This window comes from Hyla sarda, chromosome 6, assembly GCF_029499605.1.
Source record: "Hyla sarda isolate aHylSar1 chromosome 6, aHylSar1.hap1, whole genome shotgun sequence".
Classification (NCBI taxonomy): Eukaryota; Metazoa; Chordata; class Amphibia; order Anura; family Hylidae; genus Hyla; species Hyla sarda.
In genome coordinates this window covers 220,818,290-220,841,365 of record NC_079194.1, presented here as the reverse complement: position 1 = coordinate 220,841,365, position 23,076 = coordinate 220,818,290, and the positions used below count along the sequence as shown (strand labels likewise).

The following is a 23,076-nucleotide window of genomic DNA, read 5'->3' as shown; positions in this document are numbered from 1 at the left end:
CTATTAAACCATTAGATCACCGCTGTCTAAGTTGACAGCAGTGTCTAAAGGGATCTTATAACCATCCCTGGTGGTCTAGTGGGGGGGATCGTACTATTTTGGTGGAAATTATTTGATCTACCAGGACAAGTGGATTTTCTTGAGGGACAAGTAGATTGTGTTCCGCTTTAGTTCCTTGGACAAGTAGTGTTTGGGTCATGGCCACTGGTTGGGTGGGAAACGGGGTTTGTTTTTTCTGTATAAAAATGTTAAACTTGAATAAAAAGATCTGATTCAAATAAATGTCTCTTTTAATTGCAGATGTCACTCCTGTGATAGGTGGCTTCAAATATGGTGAGAGTGCAGGGGGATATTACTACAAGGAAAGCAGCAGTCTCCTCTCCACTACGAGGAATCGGTTCTTTTATTGGTGAGTTAGCTCTAATCTTGTAACATTAAACTGAGACAATCTATGTGGCACCCTGCTCGCCACATGTGGATACAAATATATATTAACAAGATCTTATCCCAGTTACCTCCTTTAGCTGGGGTAGAGACCAACTCAAGAACTTGTACCGTAAGTCCAAAGATGGGGGGATAAGATGTCTGATTGCAGGGGTCCTGCCTCTGGGGACCCCCGCAATCTCACCTGCAGCACCCACTTGTCATAAGCTACCTTCCATAGGCTTGCATTGAGGGGCGGGGTGTGACATCACAAGGGGCGGGGCCGTGATGTCACCATACTCCCGCCCCTGTATTGTAAGTCATCAGACACGGAGCGATCTTCGCTCCTGCAGCTGATGACAAGTGGGTGCTGCAGGTGAGATTGTGGGGGTCCTGCCGCTGGGGACCCCCACAATCAGACATCTTATCCCCTATCTTTTGGAAAGGATATAAGATGTCTAGGGACAGAGTACCCCTTTAACCTCTTTGTATCTTCTTAGGTCAGATGGGGAGCACAGTGTTTTACAATACTTCCCTGCTAAGTATAGCTAAATCCTGTTTAGACCTTGGGTTATATACAAATTATATAAAATAGGTTATATCCTACATCATTTATATGGCATTCTGTATGGGTGCTCATCTAATTCGTACAAACTGACTTTTCAGAATGTTCATTAACATACTGGGTAAATGACAACTTTTAGTAGTAAGATAACTGTTAGAATTGGTGGGTGTCATGTGCGATGTGCAGTGACAGTGCTGAATGCATTCACTGCGTCACCATGTACACACACGTCATCAGGGGCTTACTTGACAGACAAGGTGCAGTCAAGCCCCCTGTGATCAGGTGGTTTATGAGGGGTTGCCTATGTGACATAAAAAAGATACAATCCACCGCTGAAAAGGTAATAAAAGTTGATTTCATTTATATAACTTTGCATCAGTGGCTCATAAGTAAATAATAGTAAAAATCCCGAATACCCCTTTAATTTCGATAAATGATTTCAAGTTGGCCATGGGGGCTAACTTCAGTATTTTATGTAATAATTTTTCCTCTCCCTTTAGATATCAGATAGTTGCTCAGATTACAGATTTTCTGTTTGGAGTTAATTATTGATATTACATTTTAAATGTTTTGGATCCTAAGGATAGGGGATAAGTTGCAGATCGCGGGGGGTCCGACCGCTGGGGCCCCCCCGCGATCTCCTGTACGGGGCCCCGGCAGCCCCCGGGAAGGGGGCGTGTCGACCACCGCACGAAGCGGCGGCCGACACGCCCCCTCAATACAACTCTATGGCAGAGCCGGAGGGCTGCCTTTGGCAATCTCCGGCTCTGCCATAGTGATGTATTGAGGGGGTGTGTCGGCCGCCGCTTCATGCGGTGGTCGACACCCACTATCTGGCCAGAGAGCCTGGCCCCCGTACAGAGAGATTGCAGGGGGCCCCAGCGGTCAGACCCCCTGCGATCTCAAACTTATCCCCTATCTTTAGGATAGGGGATAAGTTTTTCACCAATGGACTACCCCTTTAAAGAGAAAAAAAAAAAAGGAGAAAAAATCCGCCACATGACACTAGAAAAAAGTATTGGTAATTGGTATTGGCGAGTACTTAAAAAAACTAAAATAAATAAAAAGTATCGATTCTCGTACTCTGTCTTTAAAAAAAAAAATGGTATCGGGACATCCTTATTATAACCCCTTAAGGACCCAGCCCATTTTCACCTTAAAGGGGTACTCCGCCCCTAGACGTCTTATCCCCTATCCAAAGGATAGGGGATAAGATGTCAGATCGCCGGGGTCCTGCTGCTGGGGATAGCTGCTGCAGCACCCCGCTATCATTACTGCGCAGAGCGAGATTACAGGGGCCGGAGGATCGTTATGTCACGGCTCCGCCCCCGTGACATCACGGCCCGCCCCCGTCAATACAAGTCTATGGGAGGGGGCAGGGCGGTTACAAAGCCCCAAAAATTTGTAACCCAATTTCTCTCGAGTAATGAAATATCTCATATGTGTAAGTAAAGTGTTCGGCAGGCGCAGTAGAGGGCTCAGAAGGGAAGGAGCGACAATGAGATTTTGGAGAGTATTTCTGAAATGATTTTTGGGGGGGCATGTCGCATTTAGGAAGGCCCCTATGGTGCCAGAACAGCAAAAAAACATGGCATACCATTTTGGAAACCACACCCCTCAAGGAACGTAACAAGGGGTACAGTGAGCCTTAAGACCCCACAGGTGTTTGCCAACTTTTCGTTAAAGTTGGATGTGTAAATTAATTTTTATTTTATTTTTCACTAAAATGCTGGTTTTACATTTTTACAAGGGGTAATAGGAGAAAATTCCCCCAAAATGTGTAAGCCTATCTCTTCTGAGTATGGAAATACCCCATATGTGGATGTAAAGTGCGCTGCGGGCGAACTACAATTCTCAGAAGAGAATGAGCGCCATTGAGCTTTTGGAGAGGGAATTTGGTTGGAATGGAAGTCGGGAGGCCATGTGCGTTTACAAAGCCCCCTGTGGTGCCAGAACCGTGGAACCCTCTACATGTGACCCCATTTTGAAAACTACACCCCTCACAGAATTTAATAAAGGGTGCAGTGAGGATTTACACCCCACTGGCGTTTGACATATCTTTGGAACAGGGGCTGTGCAAATGAAAAATGTCATTTTTCATTTTCACGGACCACTGTTCCAAAAATCTGTCAGACACCTGTGGGGCGTAAATGCTCACTGTTCTCCTTATTACATTCCGTAAGGGGTGTAGTTTCCAAAATGGGGTCACGTGGGGGGTCCACTGTTCTGGCACTATGGGGGCTTAGTAAACACACATGGCCTTCAATTTCGGACACATTCTCTCTCCAAAAGCCCAATGTCGCTCCTTCTCTTCTGAGCATTGTAGTTTGCCCGCAGGGCACTTAACATCCACATATGGGGTATGTTCTTACTCAGAAGAAATGGGGCTACAAATTTTCAGGGGCTTTTTTTCCTATTCTCCCTTGTGAGAATGATAAGTGTGAAGGCTAACGCAGTTAGCCTGTATTTGTGAGAGGGGGCGGGGTTAATCACTATAAGAACCCGCGGTGCCCCTAGCACAGTACGCCGCGGGTTCTTCACGTGATGAGAGGTCAACTGACACACCAGTCAGCTGACCGGAAGCTGTTTCCGGCGGTGCGGTACGGGTAAGTGGCCGGGGCTGGCCTTGGTGGCGGCGTTTCTCCGCAACCACCTCTCCGGAGGTAAGCCGGAGTCCGGGGGTGTACCCTCGGCCAGGCCCCGGCCCCGGTTTCATTAACAGTGGGACACGTGGCCCGTTCTCTTCCTCCGGCGGGTTTGGAACGGCACCTCCGGCAGTGGGACCCGTGACGGGGGCATGCTGCGGCTATTGTGTTGGGATGGCTGCGCGAGTCCTCGCTCCCCCACGAACCCGCGTGGCAGTACGTTACCGGCATTTCTACAGCCGGGTCGGTGCTGTCACCTTAGGGTTTTCTGCCAGGGTACTGGCCCCTGTTGTGGTATCGGGGAGCTTATAGGCTATCATCATACCCCCGCCACCTGTCATGGTTATGTAGTGTATATTGTGTGTGTTGGTTACCGGGTTCGTTCTCAACGGGGGAAGGGGGGGGGGGGGGTTTAGTCACATGCCGGCACATTCTCTGGCTGCTCAGCTCTGCATTTTACTACAAGGGGTTAATTATATGACGGCACGATTCGCTGGCTGCTCAGCTCTGCATTTTACTACAAGGGGTTTAATTATATGACGGTACGATTCTCTGGCTGCTCAGCTCTGCATTTTACTACAAGGGGTTAATTATATGACGGCACGATTCTCTGGCTGCTCAGCTCTGCATTTTACTACAAGGGGTTAATTACATGCCGACACGTTCTCTGGCTGCTCAGCTCTGCATTTTACTATAAGGGGTTAATATATGCCAGCACACTCTCGACTGCTCTGCTCGGTCATTCCTTCCACGCATACGATCAGATAGTTATGCCGAGCACACGATTCATTTTCTACGCATACATAGTATGTAGTATGTTGGTGTTCACACTCTTATAATTTATTCCTCATACACGGTCATATAGTTGATCTGTGCAGGCTCAAAAAAAAAAAAAGGGAAATCCCCCCCCCTATAATTATTCTACGCATACGACCATATAATTGGTTCCTTGCACACGCCCCCCTTAATTGGCTCCATGTATATGATTATATATGTATATATACGTACACATTTTAGTTTATTCAAGGTTTACGACACGGCCCTCCTGATCACAAGGAGGGTATTTCATGTGTTTGTCAAGGCACATGCACTGGTAGCATTGGTGCAGTTCAGGCGCATGTAGTATGGGCGCTGGTAATTCTGTACATGCACTCATGGTATTTGTACGATTCATGCACTCGCGCACGTTGATTACGCTCATGGCATTTTTCTGTTTATTCGTTCGTAACATTTGTGCCTTACGCTTGTGGGATTTGGGCCTTACAGGTGCTTGTGGGATTCATGCCTTACACGCTTGTAGAATTCATGCTGTACACACGCTTGTGGGGTTTATACCGCACACACGCTTGTTGGTTTCATGTTGTACACATGCTTGTTGAGTTTATACTGTACACACGGTAGTAGCGTTTGTGCTGTACACACGGTTGTAGTGTTTGTGCGGTATACACGCCTGTACATGCTTGTAGGATTCATGCTGTACACACGCCTGTAGGGTTTATACTGTACACACGCTTTCACATGCTTGTTGGATTTATACTATACACACGCTTGTAGGATTTATGCTGTATGCATGCTTGTAGGGTTTATACTGTTCACACGCTTGTACATGCTTGTTGGATTTATACTGTATACACGCTTGTTGGATTTATACTTTACACACTTGTATGATTTATGCTGTACACACGCTTGTAGGGTTTATACTGTTCACACGCTTGTAGATGCTTGTTGAAGTTATACTGTACAAACGCTTGTTGGATATATACTGTACACACTTGTAGGAATTATGCTGTACGCACGGTTGTAGGAGTTATGCTGTACACACGCTTGTAGGGTTTATACTGTACACACGCTTGTGCATGCTTGTTGGAGTTATACTGTACACACGCTTGTTAGATTTTTACTGTACACACTTGTAGGAATTATGCTGTATGCACGCTGGTAGGGTTTATACTGTACACACGCTTGTTGGATTTATACTGTACACATGCTTGTTGGATTTATGCCGTACACACGCTTGTAGGATTTATGCTGTACACACGGTGGTAGCGTTTATACTGTACACTCGTGTGTCGGATTTATACTGTACACGCTTGTAGGATTCATGCTGTACACTCGCTCATAGGATTCCTACTGTACAAACACTTGCACACACTCGTAGGATCCATACTGTGCACGCATTTGCTGATTTAAACTGTGCACACTGGTACGTGCGTGTGGGGTTTGTGCTGCACGCGCGCTTGTAGGATATATTCTGTGCACGCGCTCGTGGGGTTCATAATGTACACACGCTTGTAGGATTTATACTGTACACAGGCTTGTAGGATCATCCTGCACACGTGCTTGTAGGATTTATTCTGCACACGCGCTCGTAGGATTCGTACGGTACACGTTCGTAGGATTTGTACTGTACACACGCTTGTAGGAATTATACTGTACACATGCTTGCAGGTTTTATACTGTACACACGCTCGTAGGATTTGTTCAGTACATGCTCTTGTAGGATATATACTGTACGCTCGATACATACTGTGCACTCACTTGTAGGATTTATACACGCTCGTAGGATCCATGCTGTACGTAGGATCTATACAGTACATGCGCTCGTAGGATTTATACAGTACACGCGCTCGTAGGATTTGTGCTGTACACGGGCTCGTAGGATCTGTGCTGCACACTCGCTCGTAGGAATTATACTGTGCAGGCTCGTACGGTTGTATTGTACATGTGCTCATGAGAACCATGCTGTTCATGTGCTCGTGGCATACGTCATGTGCATGCGGTGCTTGTGCGGCTCTTGCGCTTGTAGCGTTTGTTCCGCGCGTGTGCTCGTACAGCGCATGTAGTGTTGTTCTGTGCATGGGTACGTGGTCATAGAATTACTGCATGCGTGTATTGGTTATCGGTTGTCATTTGCCACACGCACATGCAGTTTGGTTGTGCATTTGCGCATATAGTTGGCCTGAGTATAGGTTCATCACGTTTGTTGGTTGAGTCACTCATAGCTGTTAGACAGCACAGTTCTATACATATGCACATAGTTGTTCCGTACATATCTGTGTATAGTGGGGCCGGGCTTACGTATATAGTTTGTTCTGGGCGTTCGTGTACACACATTTAGTTCATTCGGTTATACGCTCAGGGTTTCTGTGCATACACTCATATAGTCTGTCCTGTGCATATGTTCATCCAGTTGGTTTGGACAGTTGCCCAGTTTATTAGAGGCCATATAGTTTTGTGCATACGCCCATATAACTTGTTCTGGGTGTTCACTTAAGCAGTTCGTTCTGTGCATGTAGTTCGCTTATGCATACAGGTCATTCGGTGGACACGTGCAGTGGTTCGGCCATGCGTCCGTATGGTTCGTTCTCTGCACACGCGCATACAATTTGATCGGTGCATACGCTCACATAATTGTTAGGTGCTCACATAGTGTGTTGCATACATACCAACATATAGTTTGTTCCCTGCATGTTCACATAGTTCGTTTGTGCATATGCCCGTATAGCTTGTTCTTTGCGGTCATAGACTCATGCTGTACATACGCGCACACAGTTCGTTCTCGGCATGCTCACTTAGTTCTATGCATGTGCGCATAGTGGTTTCGGCATACGCTTACTTAGTTAGCCCATGCAGACACACTCATAGTTTGTTCTGGCATACGTTCACTCAGTTAGTCCTGTACATACCCGCAAATAGTTTGTTCTGTGCTTACGCTTATGTAGTTGCCAAGCGCACTCGCTCATAAAGTCTTGTGCATTCACTTACTTAGTCTGTTCCGTGGACTTGCTCTGGTAATCGGTTAAGTTGTTAAATGTTTCTGCTAGTAGTTATTGTTATGTACATATTTGATTGGTGCATACACTCGCTCGTGTAGTTCATTCCAGCTCGCGTTCTTATAGTTTGTGCGGCACAGGCTCTCATATAGTTTGGTCGGTGTATACGGTCTAGGTGTCTGGTTTGGACATGTGGTCTGGGTATTATTGATCAACACATGGTCTGGTTGGTTTGCCGGGCCCACGTTCAGTGTCATGTGCAGCATATGTGCCAAGGAGTTATGCTTGGTATACGCTTACGGTGTTCATACTCGGTACATGTTCATATACATTCAGCACATACGTTACTTTGGTTGAGGTTTTCAATTGCGGATTGACCAGTCACGTCTACAGGTCGGTCCGGTTACAACCTGTCACGGCTTCAGGTTGGCGACAGTGTCATCACATACGTTGTGTTTAGGTAGCAGTTGGTTCAGGCTACAGGTATAGCTTGGCGGTGATACTTTTAGTTTCATAGTTAATTGCGTTTTCAGACCTGTCACGTCTACAGGTCGGTTCAGTTACTACTCGACGCGGCTTCGGGTTGACAACAATGTTATGTGTTTTCACAAGTTAATTTAGCATCGGGGGCCACGTATATACGTCAATCATGGTTACGATCTGTCGCGGCTTGGTGGTGATACTTTGTTTCATAGTTAATTGAGTTTTCAGGCCTGTCACGTCTACAGGTCGGTTCAGTTACTACTCGACACGGCTTCGGGTTGACGACAATCTTATGTGTTCTCACAAGGTCATTTAGCATCGGGGTCATGCAAATAGCTTGATTTCATTTGGAGTTTGGGCTGTCTTAGCTTCAGGTTGATCATTATTTTGGTTATACATTGGTTGAGTGTCATGATCAGGCTTACCGCATGAGTGGTGTCATCACCTGTCACGTCCACAGGTCGGTTACAGTCACAACCTAACACGGTTTTAGGTTGACGACTAGGTAGTTATGTTTTCTGTACATATGCACTTGGGATAAGCATACGGTCAGGGTTTGGTTTGTAACATGTACTCGGAGGAGCTTACACACACACTTTACTTTCCTACTTGGTTTTATTGGGTTTTTGCCACTCTTCTCTTCATCAAGCACGATTAAGTCATACCTAGCGGTGGTTCAGCTCCACATCTCATTGGCACATTCCGACTTGGCCTCCTTGTTTCATTCGATACAATTAAAGCGGCGCTGAAAGGTGCGCTAAGGATCCAAGCCTTCTTCCCGTCAGCCTTTGTCGGCCGACTCGTTCAGACAGTTAGTAGATGTTCTAGACAGGACCCCCGTTCAGCTACAAAGATAGTCTGTGTTGGAAAGCAGCTTTATCTCTGGGTTACTATGGCTTCCTCAGACCTGGTGAGTTCTCTAGTAAAACGTAAAATGATATTTGTTGGAGACTGAGCCAACTGATATGGAATTCCAATCACTATTAGCTTGAGTTGAGCGCTACTAAAACATCGTTACCCGGGCAAGGCATTACCATCTGCTGCTTTTCCACATTTCATTTCATAGGTAGTGCCTGGTTCGTCTGCTACGTGACCTGTTGTTCACACGCCAGGGAGCCAGTAGGTCGCAGCCGTTATTATTATTCTGAGGTTTTGCTCTCACCACTCCGCAATTCGTTAAAGTACGCATTTCAGTGATAGGCTTTGGGGGGTGACTCAACTGTGATATCTGGACACCCCCTTCGCATCGGTGCCACCTCATTAGCGTCACGTCAGGGGATGCCAGCTCGTGTGATTCGTAATTTGAGTCGCTGAATTCTAGCTCATACATGCGCCCATCCCCTATCCAAAGTCTGGAAGGTCCCATGCTTTCCAGTTTCTGGTTTTGTAATGTTGTCTTATTTCATAAAGCGTTTTTGTTTCAAATATTGAAGTTTTGCCCTCTATTTTATTCAGGTGTACCTACACGCGGCAGTATATGGCACAACTCAGACTGCCTGTTAGTTTGTATATCAGTGGTTAGGCTGTTAGGTAGGTACGCTACGCATTTGAGCCACCGATCACAAATGTAGGGTAATTTTAGCATTTTAGTGAAAATTTTTTTTTTTTTTTTTCATTTTCACATCCAACTTTAACAAAAATTCATCAAACACCTGTGAGGTGTTAAAGCTCACTATACCCCTTGTTATGTTCCGTGAGGGGTGTAGTTTCCAAAATGGAGTCACATATGGGTATTTGTTTTGCATTTATGTCAGAACCGCTGTAAAATCAGCCCTGTGCAAATCACAAATTTAGACCTCAAATGTACATGGTGCGCTCTCACTTCTGAGCCTTGTTGTGCGCCCGCAGATCACTTTACACCCACATATGGGGTATTTCCGTACTCAGGAGAAATTGCATTACAAATTTTAGGGGTCTTTTATTCCTTTTACCTCTTGTGAAAACTAAAAGTATGGAGCAACTCCAGAATGTTAGTGTAAAAAATTACACTAACATGCTGGTGTAGACCCCAACTTTACCTTTTCATAAGGGGTAAAAGGAGAAAAAGCCCCCCAAAATTTGTAACGCAATTTCTCCCCACGAAATACAACACGTATGGCACTAAACTGTTGCCTTGAAATACGACAGGGCTCCCAAAGCAAGAGAGCTCCATGTGCATTTGAGGCCTATTTTGGGGATTTGCATCCACCATCAAAATGCCCTACGGCAGTGTTTCCCAAACAGGGTGCCTCCAGCTGTTACAAAACTCCCAGCATGCCTGGACAGTCAGTGGCTGTCCGGCAATACTGTGAGTTGTTGTTTTTTAACAGCTGGAGGCTCAGTTTTGGAAACTGTGCCGTACAAGATGTTTTTAATTTTATTTTTTATGGGGGACTGTGTAAGGGGTATATGTGGTGTTTTACTTTTTATTTTGTGTAGTGTTTTTAGGCTACACTCACACGGGCGTGGGTTGACTGAGAGTCTCTTGCTGGGAGTTTGAGCTGCGGTGGAAAATTTGCCACATCTCAAACTTGCTGCAGAAATCGCTGTAAACCCCCTCCCGTGTGAATGTACCCTGGAGGGTAAACCTCCAGCTGTTGCAAAACTACAACTCCCAGCATGCACTGACAGAGACCATACATGCTGGGAGTTGTAGTTATGCAACAGCTGGAGGCACATTGGGCGCACAACACAGTTTGTTACTTAGTGTTTCGCAACCAGTATGCCTCCAGCTGTTGCAAAACTAGAACTCCCAGCATGTACAGTCTCTCAGCGCAACAGCTGGAGGCACACTGGTTGCGAAACACTGAGTTAGGACACAAACTGTTTTACAACCAATGTGTCTCCAGCTTTTGCAAAACTGCATGCATGCATTGACAGTCGAAGGGCATGCTGAGAGTTGTAGTTTTGCAACAGCTGGAGGCACACTGCTAAAACTCCCAGCATGCCCTTTGGTAGTATGTGCATGCTTGGAGTTGTAGTTATGCAAAAGCTTGATGCACACTTTTTCATAGAAAACTATAGAAAAAATGTGCCTCCCAGCTGTTGCATAACTACAACCCCCAGCATGCACAGGCTACCCAAGGGCATGCTGGGAGTTGTCGTTTTGCAACAGCTGGAGTTCCAATTACAACTTGCCCTTTGACTGTGCATGCTGAGTTGTTGCTAAGCAACAGCAGGAGGGGAACAGACCTTACCTCCTGCTGTATCCTGCCACCAGGACCGGTGCTGCCGCCGGGACCCCCGCCGGACCAGGGAGAGGTAAGAGACCCCCGCCGGCCCTGATCACCGTCCAGTAGGGCAGTGATTGGTCTTTCATTCCGACCAATCAATCACGTGATCGTGAGGTGGCACCCGTGCCACCTCACACCTACTGGGTAAGGGTGAATGGGGCTTTCTCGGACAGCCCCATTCACCCTTTTTTTCCCGAGTCACCAGAGACTCGATTGACCTGGAATCGCTGCAATTCGCCGGTCTGTATTAATGGCACCTGTTTGAACTTTTTATCAGTATAAAAGACTCCTGTCCACAACCTCAAACAGTCACACTCCAAACTCCAAAATTACCAAGACCAAAGAGCTGTCGAAGGACACCAGAAACAAAATTGTAGACCTGCACCAGGCTGTAGACCTACACAATCAACCTGTTAGTTTTTTAAATTATGCTGAGAAGCAAGTAGATCATTGTGCAAGTTGTGGATGTGCGGCCATGTTTCTGTTTTTTCTATTTGTGAGTGGCTTTGTGAAAGATCTTCTTCAACCAAGTGTAGGTAGTAAAGTGTCAAATTATCCAGTTTCTGTCCCTCACAGGAGAAAATAGTGCAAGGGGCTGCCATGTAGCGGTTAAAGGGGTATTCCGGGTTTATACATTTTATCCCCTATTCAAAGGATAGGGAATAAGATGTATGATCGCAGGTGTCCCGCCACTGGGGACCCCGCAATCTCTTTGCAGCCCCCCGGAATTCTGTGCCGGGTGCTGCTTCCAAGACAGGGACGTGACATCACTAGGGGCCGTAACATCATGTCCCTGTCTCGGAAGCAGCGCCCAGCACAGAATGCCGGTGGGCTGCACAGCGGTGGGACCCCTGCGATCATAGATCTTATTCCCTATACTCTGGATAGGGGATAAGATGTATAAATCCGGAATACCCCTTTTAAGTAGGATGATGGCCGTGTAGCCCTAGGCTGGTGTCCAGTGTCCTGTGTGTACCTATCAGCAGAGCCTCTGCCGTCAGAGCTGGTTATGGGGTCTGTGTGTTGAGGAAGCAAACAGCAGTGCAGGTCTGTGTCGGAGCCATCCCAAAGTGTCAGCCACCACCCCCTTTGGCCGTCGATTTGGAGATCAGGTCTGTCTAGGCGCTGCTAGAACCCGGAATGATGCAGTTTGATGCTGTGCTTCCTCTCTGGTACCTCAGAGCAGCTGTTGCTGTTGGATTCCTAGCAGTTGTAATTGTTTGAGCACTGAAGCTTAGATAAGGGGAGAGCAGGCCTTGATCTAGAGATCATTGTATCCTAGATGGTGGATTTGGCATCACAGTGGGAGCCTAGGTAAACCTTCAGTTGGTTGGCATCTCACCCAGAGATTCCTCGATGTCTGGCACTTTTCAGGTAGCTTGGGGCGTGGGGGAAATCATCATCATGGATGCTAAAAATAAAAAAATACAGGAATTTTACGGTAATTTCTGTGAGTGAAGAGTGTCAGTGTCCACAGGCTTAGTAGCTAAGCTCTGTCACCCATTATGCTTTCATTTGACTCTTACTTGTTTGTAACTAAGCCCTGATATTTTTCAGTGTTTAAGGCACAGTTCTTTTTTTCTTTTAATTTTTTTAGGACTTCAAATGGTGACACATTAGAACTAGTGGAGGAGTCTTTGGATGTTAACCTGTTAAATAATGCCATTCGCCTCAAAATCTTCAACTGTTCCATCCTTCCTGGTGGGGTCCATGTGTGTGAGACACAGAGTAACGTGATCATCTTGATCCTGACAAATCAGACCGTTCACAGATTGGTCCTCCCTCATCCCTCACGCTTATATAGAAGTGTAAGTATGACCTGCCCTGAGCAGCCAAGCTCTGGGATGCATAATGATGTTGTGCAGCAGCTCAGACAGTACTGTAGACACAAACTTTTCGTATATCTTAGGGGTAACAAAACTGCAATAACAAAATTGATCATAGCAGTCTTTCACAGGAACTGATGAGTGGCAGCTCACAGGAACTGATCAGTGGACTTAAACACATTTCTATGTTTTATTGCTTAAAGGGGCCATCCCAGGATTAAAGCTTACCCCCCTTTCCACAAGATAAGGGATAGGGATCTGTCCCCCGAGTAAATGGAGTGTCAGCGGGCATGCTTAGCCACTGCTCCATTCGCTCTCCATAGTACGTTTAATAACAGAGTACAGTTCTTCGCTATTTTTGTAGGTCCCATAGATAGGGAATAAAGCAGTGGCGAAGCATGGCCATTCATTTAGGCAACAAAGATGCCCACCATTTGACACATCGGAGCTGCTCAAATGTGAACATTGTCTTAAACATTTATATGCAGAAATGTCTTCCGTTGCTGAACTGTTAAGTAAATTCCTATAAGTCAGGCATCAGGCATCCCAGCCATAAAGTTAGGAATTAGTTATAATGAGCAAGCAGCGTGAAATTCCCTATTTTCTGTTAGGTCCCTAATTTTAACATCCAAAGGGCTGGAACATGGGTATGAGTGATTTGTGTGTGACAGCTGGGGTCTGGTTGCTGTGGATAGGAACCCTTAGCTTTATGCCTGTCATGTAAAACTAGTTCAACCAAAAAGTGCTGCTTTAATATTCATGGTTAGTTATGCAGATTTGTCGTATTCAGCTTTCCCAGTTTTTACTTAGCTATTAATGTATACTTTCTACTTGGCATGATTTTAGGAGATTATTACAGAGAGTCAGATGCAGTCCATATTTACTGATGTTGGAAAGATGAACTACAGCGACCCTGCAAACACTTATGTGATCCCACAGCCTGGACGTTCACAGAGCTCTACTGCCACCGCAGCCTGGTTAAGCAGTGAAGGGGAGACCCTCTTTGCTTTCCCTTCTACCTCTGGTGGGATCCTTGTTGTCAAGATGCCCCCCTGTGGTGTTGCAGGTATTGAAGTGCATGCCGTGCTCCTGTTCATTTAGGTGTATCAGAAAAAGTCTATGTTTAAGATTAATCAAATGGCTGTTCCCTTAGGAGCGGTGACTGTGGTGGAATTGAAGCAAATGTCGGTCAGGAGACTATTAAAGGGTTTCATACCAACAGTTATAAGGTTGGTACCTCTGCTTATCTATTTCACATGCCTATTGTCATGGGTGCCTCTAGGAGCTTTGCAGTTGGTAATAAGTTGGCTCTTTGCCTGTAAGCTGTGCCTCATCTATAGCCATCGTAAAGAAGTTTTGAAATACCCAGCACAGTACTTTAGAGCTTTTTTACATTAATATTTTAGTGAAAGCAGGTACAGTCTCTTGGATAATTCTGCATAGCTCCAGTATGGGCTTAAAAGATTTCTTTAATTGCTTACATGTTGACAAAATTTACATCAGCCTCCATGAGGCTTAACTGTTTTTTAAACTTTAAATACTACCTTCTGGAGACCCCATTTAAGTTGTTCTGTAGCATAACATTAGGCACAATACTGTGAGAGAATACAGCACACTCTTTCAGCCAGGCTTAACCCATATGACCCGATATGACCCCGAGTTACACCTTGTTTTAGGCAATGACAAAGACTGCTGCACATAGGAGGCTATCCCTAACTTGAAGCCTGCTATGTAATACAACATTTCCCCTTAAGCAGCCAGTGCAGTGGAATTTAAGTCAATGGACTGTGGTTCAGACAACCCCTTTAATCATACTGTGTAGGGATTTCCCAATACTGGTATTGGCATCAGGACCGATACTGTGCATTTGCACAAGTACTTCTGCTTGTGCTAATGTTCCCTATACCTAATCCGATACCTGGCCGGCAGGTGCCACGAAGGTGCAATAGGCCCACCGAACTCTCTGTGCAGGTTAAAAAGTGGTTGATTCAGACAGCTGTCCGCCCACTCTCTAATCTGTTTGCTAGCAGCAGTACACTTGTCTTGGAGCGCCAAGCCAGCGAGCGCTCCTGATGTAGGCCACAGCTTTGAGTTGTGGCCTGGGTCAGGTTTAGCGCCTGACCTCTATTCTGGCGCAGAAGGAGTGAAGTCACTCTGCCTACACCAGAGCAGAGGATGAAAGATGCAAGAGGTGAGTATAAGGGATTTTTTGTTTAAGGTCTTAAACAAAAAATTAAGTGCTTCGGGCACTTAATTTTTTTGGCTGGGGCTACCTTCTCCCTGTCACCAGCTTTTCCAGTCTTCAGAAGAGGCTTATGTCAGGAGACTCAAAAAGTTTAAATGAAAAAAAATATGTTAAATTTAATTGAGAAAAAAAAGTATTGGTAATCAGTATTGGGAATTAAAATGGTATCGGGACATCCCTAATACAGGGGTGATAAAAAAACAAAACATGCGTTTCTAGCTGAGCAGGCCTGTGACATCACGTCTGCAATCAGTTGCTAAGGCGGGACATGACTGCCGTTACAATAATAAGCTGATGGGGATACAGGCCACTAAGTGGTTCACAGGGCCACATGCTTCAGGCATGTGAAAAGCAGCTAAGACTAAATAAGTGGAGGAATGGTACCAAAGCCAACCCATTAAAGGTCGCCATAGCTCTTCATTGCACTGTTTATGTCTGTCTTTGGTGATTACATCAGTCATAATTCTTAGGAGTTTGACTATATAGACTCTAACACCAAAAATATTCAGCAACAGCCAATGTATGGAGATGTACAAAACTTTGAGAATCCATAATATAAAACATTTTAAAAGGACATGAAATAAGCACAGTGCACATAGCTGGATAGACAGCAAGAGAGAATCTGTTAAAAAAAAAAAATAATAAAATAAAATAAAAAATTTAGGGAAACCCTTAGTAAATATTGTGGAAAAATGTCTTGGAAAAAAAGAAAACACACGGAAAACTACACCCCACTTAGGGCCATTATGTCTGGGAAAGAAAGGATGCTAAATCTCAGTTCCTAACCATTTTATTATCCATGGACATATGCATATGGTATTGGTCTATTCTCCTCTCCATATTGAAAACCAAACCGAGAGTGCACATGTAAGGGGGGAGGTGGGGGGATGGCTGTCAGCTGGACAAGCATTTGTCTATCACATTTTACAGATACAAAGGTATTTGGGGTGTATAGATATGTTAAACCATGTAATGTATATAATGACTAATTGTCTTTATCTTCATGTCTGTAGAGGAGATCAGGACCCTGCTCATCTCCCTGTGAGTCTCGCAGTTCACTGCCTTGAAAATGACGCTTTCATATTTGCATTGTGTCAGGATCATAAACTCCGCATGTGGTCTTACAAGGTAAATATTTCCTGTAACAGTTATTTTAGTGTAAGATTATGTAATTGTGGGAGCATGTAGAAAACCACTTATATTCTTTTATTTCTTTTGTAAATTCCAGGACCAGACGTGCCTTATGGAATCTGATATGCTGGAATTTGTGCCAGTTAGTAAAGAGATGCGCCAGATCCCAGGAGTTGGGCACAAATTAAGACTTGCACACTCAACATCTATAGGACTCTATCTTGGGGTGTACTTACACACACCCAGACAAGGACAGGTATATATATATTTTTTCATTTGTAGTAGGGATAAAATGTCATCGGGTAGACTTGTTTTTTATCTCTGACTTTTCTATCAATAAACTGTTTAAGCCATTCTGTTGTTGTAGATAATTTTGCTGGAAATGCATCATCCATATTTAGATATAGATTGTAGTTGTAACTTATTTCTCGTTTATTTCGTTAGGAACACTGAATACCAGGGGTTTAGGCTGCTGACACGAAGACTGTTCCTAAGCAAGATATGACTTTTCACTGATACTGAGATAATCAGTTTTAGTCAGATGGAAAAAGACAGGTCTGGTTTCTCCAGACCAGTTCTTCTTTCATGTTTAGTTAGTGGACTCCAGGGCACATTGGGTAACACAGACATCCCTCCCTATACGACCATGGCACAGTCAATAATATAGATGGGCTCTAAACCCTCAGTTCCAGCTCTGTGCTAGTGGGCAGGTATATACTTCTCAGGAAGAGTCACTTCCTTTTTTCTCTTAGTGTCGGTGCCTATACCCCTTAGTATCTTGTATCCCACATGGAAGACTACAAGAAAGAGATATTACAAAATTATTTTATTTTCATTTGTTGTCTTGCAGTTTTGTGTGTTCCAGTTGGTAACTGCGGATAGCAATTGCTACAGCTTGGATCACGTCTCATCCTTATTCTCAAACCAGGTTAGTAGGCAATCATTCTTAGCAGTTCTGTTCCTTTTTCTCGTCTGTTTTGGTTTGCATACTAGCTTGTCTCCAGTGGGCTGAAAATTTTATTATAGGTTGCTACCCTGAAAGTCAATGTTTAACCTAAGAAAAGGCAATGAAACATTACTAGAAATAAAAGTGCTAGATCTATAAAAAGCTCTATTGGGGTGCTTACATCTCATCAGAAAAGAACAAGTGGCCGGCTATTGGCTAACCCTAGTAACTTTTAAGGCTCTCATATAGGTTGAACATTAGCTTACATTGTAGCTACACCTATAGGTGGCACTAGCTGGACAGTTTTTTTTTATTTCTTCTGAAGCAGAGCTAATTTGCAGTTTCTCGGCCGGCTCCATTGGGGGACACAGAGACCGTGGGTATATCTTGCTAACACTAGGCATTCAAAAAGAAGTCGGCCCCTCCTGGCATGATATACCCCGCCCACTGACTCTGAGCTAATGGGCATGGCGCTACCTGTTCCCCCATATGTGGCTAAGGGACAGGGGGCATAGTGTGCACAGTTAATCCCTCAAACCCCCCCCCCCCCCAAAGGCCAGCTCCTGTGGTTGCACCTTGGGTCCGGGTCCCCCTATCCTTCCCGCTCGTCCTGCTGTCTCAGCTTGACATGACGCCGGTGACCATAGCTGGCGGCTGACATCTTGGGTGAGTATATTTCCCCCACCTTGCCTTTTTTGGAGCTCCTTATACCTGGGGCCCCAGGGGAATTTTTCAACATTTATTCTTTTGGGGACAGTAGTGCACGTACTATCAGCATTGTCGGGGCTCCGGGAATCGCGGGGCAGCTCCCCACCCCGACATTGCTTACTATTCCTGGCCACAGCAGCTTGTATTTCTCTCTCCGATGCGCTGACCGCAGTTCCTGTCAGCTGGGCTGCGGTTGCACAGCCGTCTCTTTTACTTTCACTTTATCCAGCTCCTCGGGCAGGTCGCGCGGCGGATAGATGATTGAGGCTGCGGCCTGGTCTGGGACTTGGCTCCACCCCCCTCCCCGCATTCGGGCGCAGTGGCGGAGCTTTCATTCTCCTCCTGCTGCTGGCCAATACTTTTTCTGCGCTTTGGGGGGGGGGGGGTCATCTTCTGTACTCCTCCCTCTCCACCTCCAATGGGCCATCCTGGTGCGAAGGCCACTTCCTCTGGACAGTGCAGTTTGCTCCTCCCCTTCCTCCTCTTCCTGCTCTGTGGACTATATCGCTTCAGCTGTTGCCTGCCTCTTCAGCTCCGGTTTCAGGATACCTACAGCCTGCTTCTCAGTTCCAGCTGCGGGACACAGGACCTGGGGGAGAGTGCTCCATTTTATTTGCTGACTATTTCTACTAGCGCCTATGTCCGACCCCAGACCTGATCCCCCCCCAGACAGACAACCGCGTCCCTAATCATCTACTATTCTTGCGTGGGCTGCAAGACCAAAATGCCCGGTGGTTTCACCTGCTCCACCATGCCCACTTCTCAGGATGTCCCCCTGGAACGTGCGGTGTCTGCCCCCCTCCAGAGTGGGTTTCTTCCCTTTCCCAGTCGATCTCTGACCTGGCTAGGGTCTCTAGGTCCGTGGTTTCGGCCTTGGAGTGGCCTTTCCTGCGCACGCCCACCTCCCTGGTGGGCGTGCGCAGGAAAGGCCACTCCAAGGCCGAAACCACGGACCTAGAGACCCTAGCCAGGTCAGAGATCGACTGGGAAAGGGAAGAAACCCACTCTGGAGGGGGGCAGACACCGCACGTTCCAGGGGGACATCCTGAGAAGTGGGCATGGTGGAGCAGGTGAAACCACCGGGCATTTTGGTCTTGCAGCCCCATTTTTCTTTTGCCTCCTCCATTGGGAGAGGCTCTTACAGGGTCGTTCTTTTAGACCAAGGCAGTGGTGTATTTCAACGCCAATGTCTCCAGGATTCTTCTCTGGGCCAAGACTCGAGTTTCCTCCATCTTGGCGAGCCACATCACGGGAGTAGAGAATTGGGAAGCGGACTTTCTCAGCCGCTCCTCTGCGGCCCCGGAGGAGTGGTCTCTCCATCTAGAGGTCTTTGCTCAGATCTGTGGTCTTTGGAGAACCCCGGACATGGATCTCTTCACGTCTCGCCGCAACAGACAGGTTCCTTGCTTTGTCGCGAAGTCCAGCGACGCTCTGGCAGTGGATGCCCTCATGATCCCGTGATCATCCTTCAGCCTTCCTTACCACTTTCCTCCCCTCTCTCTCCTGCCCAGGGTACTGAGGAAACTCAAGGCGGAGGGCATCTCCACCATTCAGGTAGCCCCAGACTGGCGTGGTACGCCAACGTAATTCGGCTGGTCGCCGACATACCTCTGCGTCGTCAAGTTCGTCCCGATCTGCTCTTCCAGGGTCCCCTCTGCCACACCAATGTACTGTTGCAGCATTTGACGGCGTGGTGGTTGAAACCGCGCTTTTGAGAACTTTGGGTTTTTCTACCAGGGTGATTTGCACCATGCTTCGGGCACATAAGCCTTCTTCCGTTAGGATTAACCATTGCAGTTGGCGGGCCTATTTCCGGTGGTGCGAGGCTCAGTCCGTTTCTCTCTTAAGGGTCAAGTGTCAGCCCTTTCTTTTCTGTTTCAGCGGCTGTTGGCTTACAATTCTCATGTCCGCAGCTTCCTGCAGGGCGTGGCCCATGCAGCGCCGCCATACAGGTGTCTCACCCCTACTTGGCATATCAACCTTGTGCTTAGTGCCTTGAGGGAGGCTCCGTTCAAACCTCTCCGGGACTCTTCTCCTCGCGCCTTCCTCATTGCGATTACCTCCATTAGGAGACTCTCCGGGCTGGTTTTTCGTCCGCCTCCCTCGTTCTTGCCCAATGTAGTTTTCCTCTCTTCAGGTGAACGAGGAGATCGTTCTTCCTTCATTTTGTCCGGCTCCATCCAACTCTAAGGAGCGTTCCTTACATTGTCTGGATGTTGTTCGGGCTGTCCGGATATATCTCTCTGTCACCTCCTCCTTTCGGCAGGGTGATTCCTTCTTTGTGATTCCGGAGGGTCGTCTCAAGAGGCTTCCAAGGCGACCATCTCAAGGTGGAGTCGTTCTGCCATGCCGGAATCGTACAGTCTTAAAGGGAAGGTCACACCTTTTCGGGTTACTGCACATTCCACGCGTTCTGTTGGGGCTTCTTGGGCCCTCCACAATATGGCATCGGCCTTACAAGTCTGTAGGGTGGCCACCTGGTCATCCTTGCACACCTTCATTAAATTCTACCAGGTGCTCACCTTTGCATCAGCTGACGCCGGTTTGTGTCGCAGGCGGCAGTGGCTCAGTCTTCTGCCTGATTCTGAGTAGGGTATTCTGATTAGCTCAGAGTCAGTGGGCGGGGTATATCCTGCCAGGAGGGGCCGACTTCTTTTTGTATGCCTAGTGTCAGCAAGATATACCCACGGTCTCTGTGTCCCCCAATTGATCCTCCGAGAGAGAGATTTTATGATAAGCATAAAAATCTACTTTTTTCATACTTCATACACCAGCTGGACCTCTACTGTAAAGAGAATCTGTACCTTTCGAGAGCTGCTTTGATTTTACACACATTTATATTGAGCTATTTTGAATGTTTTTATATTTTTATTGTTCCAGGGAACCTTGGTGGATTTTATGTTTACCTTGACAACCACAGATATTTGGGCTTTGTGGCTTGATGAGGAAAGCCAAGCCATTGTCAAACGTATTAACTTCGAACAGTAAGTAAACTTTTTTTTATTTATTTATTTTTTTCCTCTAGGGGGTACCCAGGGACAACACATCAATAAGATCACAAATTTGTGCAGCTAGCTTGCAACAAACAAATGTTGGTTCTAAACCAACAGTTGGCAGAACATTTCACTATCATTAGTTGAAATTTTAGCTCATACACTCATAACTAGCGCCAGGTTTCCTGCAGCAGGAAATCCACTGTTGTGCAACCATTCACTTGTATGGGTCCACAGACAGTCGGCAATTGTTGTATTAAATAACACAATACTCTTTGTTTTTTAGTAATCAAGCTGGGCAGTGGAACCAAGTTTTCATCAATCAGTTGCCGGATGAAGAACTTAACATTGGAGATGAACAAGATCCCAGGGTTAGTTATTCATCTCATTGAGAAAAAAAGAAAATGTTGATCCAGCTCTTTTGATATTTAGAGCTTTATTTCATACCTTTAAAAGCAGTAAACACTCAAATATACCGTATATACTAGAGTATAAGCCGACCCGAGTATAAGCCGAGGCCCCTAATTTCACCCCAAAATCCCAGGAAAAGTTATTGACTCGAGTATAAGCCTAGGGTGGGAAATAAATCATCCCCCCCCCCCGTCATCATCCAGACCCCCGTCATTAACATCCTCATCATTATCACCCTGTCATCATCCAGACCCTCATCATCATCCCCTTGTCATCATCCCCACCCCCCTTCATCATCCCACACCCCCCCTTCATCATCCTCTTGTCGTCATCCTCTTGTGAACTATCCGCCCTCAGTGGTCTTCAACCTGCGGACCTCCAGAGGTTTCAAAACTACAACTCCCAGCAAGCCCGGGCAGCCATCGGCTGCCTGGACTTGCAGTTTTGAAACCTCTGGAGGTCCGCAGGTTGAAGACCACTGCGGCCTTCGACATCATCCAGCCCCCTCTCACCCCCTTTAGTTCTGTACAGTACTCTCCTCCGCTCGCGGCTGGTCCGGTGCTGCAGGACTGTCCGGTGGGGAGGTCGTCCGGTGGGATAGTGGTTCCGGGCTGGTATCTTCAGCGGGGGCGCCTCTTCTCCGCGCTTCGGGCCCAGAATAGAGGCATTGCCTTGACTATGACGCAGAAGGACGTTGGTAATGAACGTACCTCTGCGTCGTCGTCAAGGCAACGTGACTATTCTGGGGCCGGGCCCGAAGCGCTTAGAAGAGGCCTCCTCGGTGAAGATAGCAGCCCGGAACCACTATCCCACCGGACGACCTCCTCACCGGACAGTGCTGCAGCACCGGACCAGCGACGAGCGGAGGCGAGTACTGTACAGAACTAAAGGGGGTTAGAGGGGGCTGGATGATGTCGAAGGCCGCAGTGGTCTTCAACCTGCGGACCTCCAGAGGTTTCAAAACTACAACTCCCAGCAAGCCCGGACAGCCGATGGCTGCCTGGGCTTGCTGGGAGTTGTAGTTTTGAAACCTCTGGAGGTCCGCAGGTTGAAGACCACTGCGGGTGGAGAGTTCACTTGAAAAATCGTGCTGAAAAACTCTGCTTATACTCGAGTATATACGGTACTCTTTTGCATTCTTAGCATGCCTTGATCTAGACATGTTTTGAGCATGCACGCTCTTTTTTATAGAGGTTGAGTAGTTACTCATCTGTTTGTAGTTAATAGATTCTATTTGCTTTTACTATTTTTGCACATTAAAGTGGAATTTGTTATGAATCTTTGGGAGCATAATATTTTTTTGTATAAATGTTTGACACCCTTACAAAATGATTCTTTGCCATGCTGTTTGTTAAAGGGGTACTTCTCCCCTAGTCATCTTATCCCCTATCTAAAGCATAGTGGAGGAGATGTCTGATCGTGTGGGACCCCCCGCGATCCCCATACAACACCCGGCATTCTGAAAGTTCTTTTCAGAATGCTGGGTTTGGGCGGCTGTGGTTGTGACTTCGCACCCTCCATTCATTTCTATGGGAGGGGTTGTGATGCCCCCTCCCATAGACATGAATGTAGGGGGTGTGGTGGGATGTCACGAGTGGGCGTGGCATCATGAACATGGCAGCCAAAACCCAGCGTTCTGAAATTAACTTTCAGAACACCGGGTGCTGCAAGGGGATCGGTGGTCCCATCAGCGGGACCCCGTGATCAGACATCTT

General features: G+C 46.5%; 1 protein-coding gene across 1 annotated transcript in view; it reads left to right on the top strand.

Annotated features, from left to right (window-relative positions):
* NUP160 (nucleoporin 160) overlaps positions 1-23,076 on the top strand; it is an 89,945-nt gene that overhangs the window by 14,902 nt on the left and 51,967 nt on the right. The window contains exons 2-10 of the mRNA XM_056526587.1: positions 301-409; positions 12,699-12,909; positions 13,774-13,993; positions 14,081-14,156; positions 16,186-16,300; positions 16,401-16,559; positions 17,154-17,231; positions 20,838-20,941; positions 21,237-21,321. Coding sequence (XP_056382562.1) covers positions 301-409; positions 12,699-12,909; positions 13,774-13,993; positions 14,081-14,156; positions 16,186-16,300; positions 16,401-16,559; positions 17,154-17,231; positions 20,838-20,941; positions 21,237-21,321 — 1,157 coding nt within the window. The remainder of the gene's footprint in view (positions 1-300; positions 410-12,698; positions 12,910-13,773; positions 13,994-14,080; positions 14,157-16,185; positions 16,301-16,400; positions 16,560-17,153; positions 17,232-20,837; positions 20,942-21,236; positions 21,322-23,076) is intronic.